The sequence below is a fragment of the Zonotrichia leucophrys genome, chromosome 4A (genome assembly GCF_028769735.1).
Source record: "Zonotrichia leucophrys gambelii isolate GWCS_2022_RI chromosome 4A, RI_Zleu_2.0, whole genome shotgun sequence".
Classification (NCBI taxonomy): domain Eukaryota; kingdom Metazoa; phylum Chordata; class Aves; order Passeriformes; family Passerellidae; genus Zonotrichia; species Zonotrichia leucophrys.
Genome location: NC_088174.1, coordinates 12,232,590 through 12,244,201, shown reverse-complemented (window position 1 = coordinate 12,244,201; position 11,612 = coordinate 12,232,590). Strand labels below are relative to the sequence as shown.

Here is an 11,612-nt window from a genome sequence, read left to right as displayed (position 1 = left end):
CTCACACGTGCCTGCTGAAATTCTGCAGTCCGCAGGGAACAGCAGAAACAAACGTTGTTATATTGGAGGGGACCTTCTCTACGGGTGGGAATCATCGAGTTGGGTCTGAAACGACTAGGGGAATTTTATTTTAGAGAGAAAACAGATGTTGATTCTTTTTAGTTGCTTCCTCTTAACAAGGGGGAGTTTCGCTGGAGGGGAAGCGGGCATGGCTCTGGTGCCGTGCTGACACCTGCTGTCAGCACTGCCGTGGGACTCCGAGCCCAGCCCAGCCCAGCGCCCCGAGCCCGGCCCAGCCCAGCCCAGCCGGGAATCTCCGGCCGTTTCTGGGGGGATTTTCACGGAACGGGGAAAAGCGTGGGGCAGTGAGGCTTGGGCAGCTGTGGGAGTGTAAAGGCACGGGACCTGCAATCTTGCAGGTGAAGGTAACAACTTTCATTGAATCCCGGAATGGTTCGGGTTGGGAAGGACCCTTGAAGGCGATCAGGTTTCAGCCCTGCCATGGATGGCCTTGAACGCTCCAGGGATTGGGGCAGCCACAGCTTCTCTGCACAGCCTGGGCTAGGGCCTCGCCATCCCCACAGTAAAGATTTTGTTCCTAATATGGAATCTAAACCTGCACTCTCAGTCTGAGCCCATTCATTGTCCCTTTCCTGTCACTACATGTATTTGTAAATTATAAATTATAAATTATAATATTTGTAAATCTATCCTGTAAATTCCCTTCAGGCACTGGAAGGGGCAATTAGGTTACACCGAAGCTTTCTCATCTCCAGGCTGAACAATCCTAATTCTCCCAGCCTTTCCTTATATTAGAGGTGCCCCATCCCTGTGATCAACTTGGTGACCCTCTTTGTCCCCAGCCCGGCGGGCTGCCAGGGATGAAGAACCGCGGAGCCGGTGTCCCACTCCGGACACCCGCCGGTGTCACAGCCCGGGACCCCTCCCCCGCGGGTCTCTTCCCGCAGGAGGCTGAGAGGAGTTTGTTATGGAGTTTGTTCAAGTTTGTTCAAGTTATCGAGTGCCGAGCAGGAGCTCGTGGAGGGACAACGCGGCGCTCACAGAGCCGCCCTCTGAGGGTCTGCGGCCGCCATGTCAGCGCCGCCATGTTGGGGGGCCGGAGAGGGACAATGCCTCGGTGCCACACGCAAATCGGTCCCCCGTCACAGCGCGGGTGCCCCGGTGCCACACTCAAACCTGTCCCCCATCACAGCACAGGTGCCTCGGTGTCACACTCAAACCTGCCCCCCCGGGCGCAGCTCGGCCGGGCCGTGACGCAGCACGCCGGAAGTGAGCGGTGACGACGGGGCGGGGCCGCCTCCGGTGCCTCAGCAAAACCCTTCCGGGTGGGGGTGGCCCTGGCGGGCGGGTCCCGCGGCTGAGGCGGCGATGGCGGGAGCGCGGCGGTGAAGGAGCGCAGCGGGGCCGGGGCCGCGCCGGGCGCTGACGGGGGTCTCGCTTCCCCCAGGACGGCGCGGGAACAGTGGGGCCTCGCCCTTCACCGGAGGCAGGCCGGGGCTATGCGAGGGCCGCGGTGCCGCCTGCCCTAGGCCCGGGCCCGGCGGGGAGCGGCGAGCGGGGCCCGATGCGGGAGTACAAGGTGGTGGTGCTGGGCAGCGGGGGGGTGGGGAAGTCCGCCCTGACGGTGCAGTTTGTCACCGGGACCTTCATCGAGAAGTACGACCCCACCATTGAGGACTTCTACCGCAAGGAGATCGAGGTGGACTCGTCGCCCTCGGTGCTGGAGATCCTGGACACGGCGGGCACCGAGCAGTTCGCCTCCATGCGCGACCTCTACATCAAGAACGGGCAGGGATTCATCCTCGTCTACAGCCTGGTGAACCAGCAGTCCTTCCAGGTAACCTCGCCCGGGTTCCCGTCCTCGGCCGGGGCCGGCCCTGCCCCGGGGAAGGCGCTGGGCCGAGGAGGAAGTTTTAGGGGTAGCCACGTGTGCGTGGAAAGCGCTTTATCTGCCAAGTCCAAAAGTGTAAATGCCCAGCTTGGAAGCGCGTTTACCAGCCCTGCTTCCTGATGGAAAACTGCTTGCTTTGCAGGTACTTATCAGGGTGCCACCATTGTTAAATCCCACGCAGAGCTGGAGAACAATGACTAGCTCCCACTTCCCCAACAGAAATCTCTTGGCAATCCCCCTTTGTGAAGAAATCACTCGATATTAAACCCGAGACTTCCCCTTCCAACCCCCTCTCCTTCCTAAAAGGCATGTTTCTGCAGTTGCTCTTGAAGAGAGTCTCATTGTTCTGCAGTTGTGACTTGTTAAGTGAGCTGCTATTTTCCGCTCCCTGCCCCCAAAATATATTCCTGTCCAGCACGAGCTCCATGCTCTCACAGCGTAGGTGGAGTACTGGAGAGGAGAGCTAGCTATACACGATCGTTTGTGGATCTGGATTTGATTTCTACTATTAAAACTCTTCAAAAAAAAAAAGGAAACTGTCTCAGCTAGTAGTGGTCTAAGCTGCCTGTAGAAGCGGGGCTTTGTTTTTGGGCAATAAGTGAGTTTAGCAGCGCTCCGTGCAGCGCGGGGATTTGCAGCTCCTGCCTTGGCTGGGCTGCTGAGCTGGGTGTGTTCCAGCTGCTTGGCAAGACCTTGCACACCCCCACTGTTTGCTCCTGCTGAAGGCTAAACCTTATCTCAGCAGAGGCCTCGAAACAACCCTGTGCAAGCTGAAGACACGCTTATCTTTGGAAAACAACAGCAGTGGCATTGGGATGCTTCAGCTCTCATTTTCACTGATTTTTGCGTTCCAGCGAGCCCTCATTATTTGAGGAATGGATGTGCAGTAATCCACCTTGTTAATATTTAATTATTCCCGTCTGTCTGTAGTGTTTGCTCTGAAGGCTGTAGGTGTAAACCTCTCTGCAGTTCTTTGCACAGTGGTAACTTCAAACGCTGGGATTGCTTTGTCTCAGAACTATGCAAGAATTTGTAGTACTGATAGCAACTTAAAACACTCAGGGGGCAGAGGAGGCTGACTCAGACTTTCAAGTGTAAACGCCCCGTGTCGGCTCAGGCTTGAATAAATGCATCTCTAGGTAATAAAATCTCTTTACAACATCTAATTTGGTTACTTACATGCGATTAAATGTGTTCACAATGAATTATTCTGAGCATTCCAGGACTGAGAAGGCTTTATTTAAATTGATGGCTTTCTCAAGCTGTAAACTAAGCGCAAACTTCCTAAATGGTTGTGTAATGGCATGCCCCTGCTAGGGTTACAGGCCCTTAGACTTGAGACAACTTCAGAAAGCTGAAACCTGCCTTCAGAGCAGCAGTGCCGTGTCCTCCTCTGGCTGAGACTGGCTGAGAGCACAGCAGTCACTTGCTGTTTGTTAAGGCATGTAAATTCTCTGAAGTGTGCATGCTTTTATAGAAAAGAAGAAGTAACTTAGTGGTAGGTAGTAAATTTTCTCTGAATTCTAGAGGTGCGTGACTACGAGTTTAAAAAGTCTTCTGATGCATTTTTAATGTTCAGCTGCCCGTGAGGGTTATTAAATGTGTTTCTGCAGTGGTTGTGTAGCAGTTCCATGTATCCCTTGCATGTACTAACCAGCTGGATTGTCTGACCAGGACATCAAGCCCATGAGGGACCAGATTGTCCGGGTGAAGAGATACGAGAAGGTTCCTCTGATCCTGGTGGGGAATAAAGTGGATCTGGAGTCGGAGAGGGAAGTCCCGTCTGCAGAAGGCAGAGCCCTGGCTCAGGAGTGGGGCTGTCCCTTCATGGAGACGTCAGCCAAGAGCAAAACGATGGTGGATGAACTGTTTGCTGAGATCGTCAGGCAAATGAACTATGCCTCCCTGCCTGAGAAACAAGATCAATGTTGTACAACTTGCATCGTCCAGTGAGAGAGATTATGAAAAACCTCAACCATGGCCATACAGAGCAGGTTGGTGGAACAGTCATAACTAAGTGAGGTACCTAAGCGTGGTGTTTCAGTAAGAGATAAAGGGACAGGGAGTCTGAAGTGAGACAGCCTTCCTCCAAAAGAGATGGGAACTTGTGCACATGGTGGAGTCAAATGGACTTCTCGTGTTACCTCAGCAGGGTTAGTCAGGGAATGCTGCATTTGCTTGCAGTAATTTTACAATGACACAAAGTGAATGATCTCATCTGCACCTATTTTGACTGTCAGTGCTGTATTTGATGCTGTGTTATTCTGCATAAGTGCTTTGTGATGTTGCAGTGGGTTTGTTCTTGTAGCTGGTATCTGAATTATTTTCCAGTAATGGGAGTTACCTTGGAGTTCAATGGGATTATTGTGACCAAGTTTCCCAGTAGTTTTGCTGAGAAGACTTTGAGCTTGTTTAAAAGAAATAAAGTTGTGTAGTACAGAAACTGACAGTACCTTCTGCCTTATCAGTGGGATAAGTTTCTCTTGCAAGAGAACCACCCTGAGTGGTGAGAAGTGGCTCAAAGCCCACATGTAATAGTCAAGGGCGTGCACCAAGTGCTCTTCATCTCAAATCTCCAGAGCAGAGAACACACTGTAAAATGGCTTCCCAATGCACAACTCCTTTCCCAGTGACTCACAAGAGGTATGATGAGAGTCCAGTGTTCAGAGGGCTCTCTGTAAGGCTTCCCCTGTGTCAGGTGTTGGTTTAAATTTTCATTTTTTTTCCCTCCAGGACAGCAGCCTTTGGCCTTTCACATGTTTGGTCTTTTTCATCACCTTTTTCCTCCTCACTGTGCATGGGTCTGTCCCTCCCCAGTGTGCATTCCCATGAGGTGGTTCTGAACCCTCCCCACTCCTGTTTCCCCTGTAGCTGTTGCAGGTCTCGTTTCACCTCTGGCTCAGATCCATTGCCTGCAGAGCACCCTTGGTGTGCTCTGGGTGCAGCCAGCTGGGCCCTCAGACCTGCAGTTGTCTGTTGGACCTTCACAAACAACTCGTGATCTCTGAGAGCAAGTGCAGGAATGAGGGAGGATGTGGAAACTCAGGGGAAGGAACTGCCCCTCCTGACAGCTGCACTGCTGGAGGCTCACCCTCCACTGCCATGGTAGTAACTTGCTTAACTCAAAGGAGCTTTTTGTGTCTGAGTGACAAGAGGGGAAAATAGGTTATTACTGGAAGCTTTGGACCATGTATCCTCTTTAATCTTGAGTACAAGGTCAGAGTGAAGTCTCAAAGCTTCTCTTTGAGATTGTTATCAAGTGCTTTGTAAATATCAAATTTTAGGTGCTCCTGGCCCTAGCACTGTCATGCTACAGATAATACATGATGTTTTTATCTCCAGTTCTGTGAAATTAGGAAGGGCTGCTGTCACTGTGTAAGAGGTGTAAATTTGAGATTTGCTTGTTGAAAGGTGAGTGAGCTTGTTTTGGAGCAGAGGAAAATACAAATAAAGTTTTTCATTGTACATTAATCACACCTGCAGAGTCCATGGAGTTCTAGGAAGAAATGAATCTAAGAAATTACTGCCTTTTTTTTAATTGAGTGCTGCAGGGGTAATATCCTGAATTGTGTATAGTAATGCAATGGTGCAGCTATTTCTAAGGCAGCTTCACAAATAAGATTATGTGGACTAGAAGTATCATGCCAAAGGATATGGCAATCCCCTGGGTTACTAATGTTTTTTTTTTGTGCAGGTTACTGTCTTAAACTCTGACAAATTCAGGCCTTTCATCCTTGAAATTTAGAGTTCTGGAATTGATTGTTCTAAGGGAGGCTTTGTAACCGGTCTGTTTCTGGATTTAGCACTAAGTAGCACATTTAATCTTAAAGGTGAAATGGAAGAAGGGGCAGGGCCACATGTTATTCCTTTGAATGATAACTTTTACCTAGATTTGGTGGCTTCCTAAACATGTTCTTGCTTCAGAAGAAACACCTGTATTCTTATGTCTTTGTGAGGTCTTGAGACAGGGGATCTAAGCTTTTGTGACAGAGATTTCCTCTCCTTCCTTCTGCCTGGCTTAGACAATCACCCTGAGCCTTTAGCAGCAAACTGCTTCCTTGCTTCTGGGGGTGCTGTCTCTGCCTGGTGTAGTCTCATCACCTGTGCCAAACAAGTCTTTCCTTCCTGATCCATTTCCTCTTCACTCCAGTTCTCACCACGTCTGGAACTTTTATTACTCATTCTGGATTTTCACAGGCTTCATGCTCTGTATATTTCAGTTCAGACTAACACTTTTGGGGTACTTTCCTTTCCTGGCTCCCACTCTATCCTTGTTCTTTGAGTGGAATGTAGGATCTCATTAACTTTATCGTAAGCCTTTGCTGCTTGATAATTTCTGTCTGATGTGCTCTGGTAGGAGAGGTGCTGATGGTGTCTGGTGATAGCTCTAATCAGCTTTGTAATCCTGCTTATCTGTGATCCAGGAAACAATTGCTGCTTGTCAGACCTCTGCTTTAGGAGTGACCCCTCCTAGGTAAATTGCAACTGAGGTAGAACCACCTGTCTGAAAATCTGTGGGTTTCAACTACAGCTGTGTCCTGGGATCATCATCATCATCATCTCTGAGTTCTGCAACCTGGCTGTGTCCAGGAGGAGTTTTGGGTGTGTCAGCTCACAGAGCAGTACATACAAGAGTTTGTGTTCCTGCAGCTCTGGTGCCAGGAGGGCACCAGAGGGGTGGGGCTGGGTTTATTTTCTGAGCTGAGCTTTGCCCGAGGCTGTTCCAGGGTCAGTTTTAACTCTCAGGTATCACTTACCCTGAGCCCTTTGTGGTGCTGATGCTTCTGCCTGTCTGTCAGCTGTGATGTGTAGGCTCTTTCATGACACTTTTGAGAAGCATTTGCTAAACTGTTGTTCCAGTCAGCTGCCTTGGCTGAGATGGAGGATGGAACATAACTGCCTAGTCAGGATAACCCTTAGTTCCTTTTAAAAGTGTGTGTTGTTCTCACATCCTGTTTCCCACCTCCTCTTTTGTGTTTCTGCAGTGGTCTTCTGTGGTTTTGCTCTTGTATTCAGAAATGGGAGAATTCCAGAACCTGCTTTGTGTTCCTTGCTCCTTGAGTTTTCAGTGTGACACTGTTTTGTATTTTGAATCTTCTTTAAAGTATGGTACCTGGTACAGTGCTTGTGCACTAAAGTCTTTCTAATAGGATTGGTAACACCTTAAAGGTGGGGATGAAAGACTGATTCTGGTTTCTGTCCCCTGTGTTCATGAGTAACTGGTATGAGCAAGGCTGAAGGAAGAAGAATACTCTTGGAATAAAAACTGAAATTGTACTCTGTTCTGGTCTGTGTGGTATCATAAATGACACAGACACATTTATGACAGTATATTGTCCAACTTCCCCTTCTCTCCTGCCTGCTCACAGAATAGAGCAGAGAGTGGTGTAAAATATCACAGGCAAATGAAGCCAGATGAGGTATCCTGTAGTGTTAATTTTAGTAGCTAAACACAAATGGAAAGATGACAAATCTGAACTGGGATGTCCCTAACCTGCAAATGCAAGAATGCTGAAGGGCGTGTGGAGGAAAACACCATTCATTCATTTTTCTGTTCTTACTACTCCCAGCAATTCTTTGCTGGGTTTAGATGAAGTTTTTGGGGTGGATCTGACTCTGATAGGATGAGGAGCTACACTGTAAGTGATTGGCCTCTTCTGTGCTCTAAGCAAAGATAAAACATCTGTTAGGCAGGTCTAATCCATCCCCATTGGAAACTAAAGGTTGGTTTGCTGCTTCTGACTCTACAAGGACTCTGTCTAAAACTTGTGTACCAGCAACAGTGTGTGGGGTGGGAGTGATCTCACCAGATTGAGAGAGAATTGCTGTTAGTTGGAAAACTACAAACCAGCAAGAAAAACCTTGCTGTTGGCTCCTGTCAGGGCAGCAGTGCTGCTCCTGCTGCCAGCTAGGCAAGAAAGGGAGCCCTGGCCATGTCAGACAGGCTGTTAGCTGAGAGCAAACCAACAGCTGGAAAGAAATGATGCAGTAGGAAACACAAGGTCCTGACTCATTTGGAGAAATTGAGGAATTGAGAAATCTCTTCAAAATCCCTGAAAAGTCATAGATCAAGCTAGAGTGAAGTGCATGCACATGCATATGACAGGTTTCTACAGCTTCACCTGAGCCTTTAGGATATCTCTGCAGATAAATCCTGGGAGTTACAAGTTATCTCAAATGCAAAGATGGTTTGATCACATTGATAACATGTTGGTGTGCTTGATTGAGGATGGTGGTGTACATCTCTCCCTGCTGAGGCTGTCTGAATGCTAAGGGGCTTTTTTTGGAGTCATTTAGAGGGTCTGATTGCTGAGAGCACAAGTGCCAAAACTGACTGAGCTGGCTCATCTGCCTGTTCCCAGAACTTGTGCTCAAGGCCCTTGCTGTGTGTTACTGGGTATTACACATCCCCTGGGTCCTGCATTGGTGCATCTGTACAAGAGAACTTAAATTTCCTGGCTTTTTCAGATCTTTAGATGCAATTTCCTATCCCACAGCAGCAGCTGTTACAAAGTGAATAGCAATAGGTCGTTACCTGCTTGCCTCTTATATTACCAGAGTTAATAATGGAGCCTTTGGGAATGCTGCTGTGGAAAGCAGTGCTTTGGAGCTCAGGATGGAAAACTGGCCATTCCAGGCTGGGGAGGAGCCCTGTTCACTTTGGATATGTATTGAATCTGGCTTTCATTAGGTTTTTTTTGTTTGTTTGTTTAAATTGCAGATAAAACTCAGAGGAAACTTGCACAGATGCTGCTTTGGAGAACTTTCAGCCCAGGTTGCAGAGCTGAGCCTTGGTAAACCTGTCTCTATTACAGCACATTGCCATACATCTAAGTGCATAAGGTTGGTGGCCTCCAGGATCCACACACCTTAATCAGAATGCTTAGCATGTTTACCATAAGTTTTAAAATCTGTTCTTTATCTATCAGTCCTTTTATAGCTTTCTAAGTTCATATAATGGCTAATATGCAAGAGTTCATTTTTAATATTTTAATTGATTTCTTTAATCAATTCTGAATTTGTATTTATTAAATACTTAAACTCAGTATTACCTACTCAATGCCTTTTAAAAGAAGAGAGTTTTAATGGAGAATAAGTTGAGCCTTAAACAAATGGTTACTTCTGTATATTACCTCGCATCAGTGCTTATTTCTATTTGCAAGGTTTTCTCCTACAATGTAGTTGGTCATTCTTTGAAACTTTTTGTTTACGTGTGACAGTGTCATGGAAAGATACTGAAGGCACCCTGTGTGGATGTAGTATCCCTTTTCTTGGCAAATGCAGCTGTGACAATGTGTTTGCAACTGGTCTGGTTTGACAGTAGGGATTACTTGGAATGGCATAGAAAGTCTCCAGCTGATGTTTCTGGCAATCTCGAGTTTCTTAAATGAAAATGACAATTGTAGCATTGAAAAACAGCAGCACACTTTTCCTTCTACTGAGTTTCTAAACTTGTTTGTTTACAAATTGCTTCTCTATGCCTTTGAAAAGGGATAATGTATCCTTCAAAATGGGCTCTATGCCTCCTCTGTCAGCTCAGCTTTGCCTGGCACAGTAAGAGACATCTAGTAGACCTCTGCATATGTAAATCTAATGCAAATAAGATCACTTTACATTTTATAGTTTCTAATATTTGTCTTTCTGAATAATATTTTAAAGCAATATTTGTTAAAATTTTTCTTGCACTGTCACAAATTGCTTTTTAGTTTGGTTTTTTTTCCCCAATAAACAAGTTTAATATTAGAGACAAGTTGGTGTAACAAGGGGAAAAGCACCAGGTTTCAGTGATACTAACTGCAAGCGTGCTTTAAACAGCCATTGCCTTCCTTATTGTTTACCTGATCAACATTTTCTCTGAATACTTGAAAATTTTAACAATAACACAGGTATAAAGAGCAGAATGAAATGTACAAAGAACAGACGAAATCTTTTTGTTCACCTCTATTAACGTGTTGCATACATGAGAGCTTTTTCTAGCAGTGGTTTAAAATGTGTAATTTTTTTTGCAGAAATTTAATAACTGCAGCTCACCTACTGCACCAAAGTTCTAGGTTTTTAGGAGCCCAGCTTTAGTCATTTGAACATGCTTCTAGAAGTGTACATTCTTTCCCTGTAATAGTTAAATATCTATGAGAAAAGCTCCAGTAAAAGCAGTGATGGATATATGAGGTTAAGCAGTTGAAAACTCACAAATTGTATTGTGGATGATGGCATTTAAAACAATAAAAGATCACCGGTACAGTATCTCAATATTAATGTGTTTTATTGGTAATAATGCAGGCTGACTTGACAATATTAGCAGAAATAAAGATTGTGTCTACATTCAGTGTTGAATTTGAATCCTGAAAAGAAGAGGACAGGATTTCTGCCTGGTTATTAAAACACCTGATTCTTTTTCTGTGGGGTTACTTGAAATTTTTTTTTCCTGTTTGTACAAACTTTATAAACAGGCTGAGGCTAATACTTAGGTTTGCACTTTAATATCAGAATTAAACCAAACCTTGTATTCAAGCTAGACTTTTTTTTTAAGTGATGGTTGTTGATCATTTTGGTAGGTTGTAAGGAAGTAATAGGATATGAAAGTAATTCATAAAGATCCTAGTTTTCCTTTGTCTAAGAAGGAAAAAGTTGGTTGATATTGATCAGTGGTTCATTCCTATGGGTAGTTTTCAAAGCAGTGTTCATTTTCATTGACCTCAGCAAAAAAAGAAAAAAAGAAAAAAAAAACACAAAAAGACAAACAAATGAAAAAAAACCTTAAACTTGAACTAGCTTAGAGTGACAGGACTGGGAAAATGAGAGATGGTTTCTTCAGCACACTTTGGGGGGAAAAAGGGACCAAAAGTTTGTTTAGGCTTCCTCAATAGTTTGCATGTGAAGTTGCTTATTAGAGTAAGAGGCTAATAATAAATGCAATATGTATTGTCTTTACTATGGCATCTGTTTAGGAGTTGTTCAAATCACTGCAGTAGGGCTCTACAAATAAAAATGTAACCTAACATCTTGTATCTAATGTACTGTATCTTTATCAGTGATAGGTGAAATCTGGAATAACAAGTGCAAAAATGGAACAATTACCTATAATGCTTTGTAAAAAGTTTTTTCCAGTAGAATTCATTCTTGTCATTTTGTAAGACAACCCTACAGTCCACCTGTTTGTAACTTTTTTAATAAAATAGATACCTGTATTACCAAACTGGGGTGAGTAGTCTGTGTTCAGTTTCTTTTGGGGTGGGCTGAACTGACAAGCTGCTGCTTCTTTTTATTTTGTGGGTTATTTTTGAGGTCCTGGTTTTATTCTAAATGCAGTAACCACATCTGAATCGTCTTGAGTGAGTCCTGCTGTGGGGGAGCAGGGTGTACAGCTGTGCCCCAGCTGGGTGTAAAGCTCAGAGGGGAGGGAAGGGGAGCAAGGGCTGTGCAGCATCTTCCTGTGCAAGGCAGGCACTCCCTGAGCTGGGGGCCAGTTCAGAGCAGCTCCCTCACAGGCCAGTGTGGTGCAACTTTGCTCAAAAGAAATCTGTGTTTGTCTTGTGTGAGTCTGTGACGTTCTTGTTTCCATGCAGGCTTTATGTGTGTGGAGATGGCCACAGGTCCTGACATCACCTTGCAGTGTCTGTAGCTGCCCTCCAGCCAGAGCTGACATCTTCCCACCACCCTGGCAGAGTGAGTGCTCCTGGAGCTCTGCCACAGGAGAGGC

At 45.8% G+C, this 11,612-nt stretch overlaps 1 protein-coding gene across 1 annotated transcript; it reads left to right on the top strand.

The window, feature by feature from the left end:
* The first annotated feature begins 1,356 nt into the window (after positions 1-1,356).
* Positions 1,357-10,647, top strand: RAP2C (RAP2C, member of RAS oncogene family). The gene is made up of 3 exons (XM_064712562.1): positions 1,357-1,858; positions 3,587-3,906; positions 8,634-10,647. Exons 1-2 carry the CDS (start codon positions 1,586-1,588, stop codon positions 3,863-3,865), a joined length of 552 nt encoding a protein of 183 aa, XP_064568632.1. The 5' UTR covers positions 1,357-1,585; the 3' UTR covers positions 3,866-3,906; positions 8,634-10,647.
* The last annotated feature ends 965 nt before the right edge of the window (positions 10,648-11,612 follow it).

Excerpts from the sequence above, each read along its gene's own strand:
- RAP2C (XM_064712562.1), top strand. The coding sequence starts at position 1,586 with ATGCGGGAGTACAAGGTGGTGGTGCTGGGCAGCGGGGGGGTGGGGAAG. Across the intron at positions 1,859-3,586 it reads TGAACCAGCAGTCCTTCCAG|GACATCAAGCCCATGAGGGA; the intron begins GTAACCTCGCCC and ends TTGTCTGACCAG.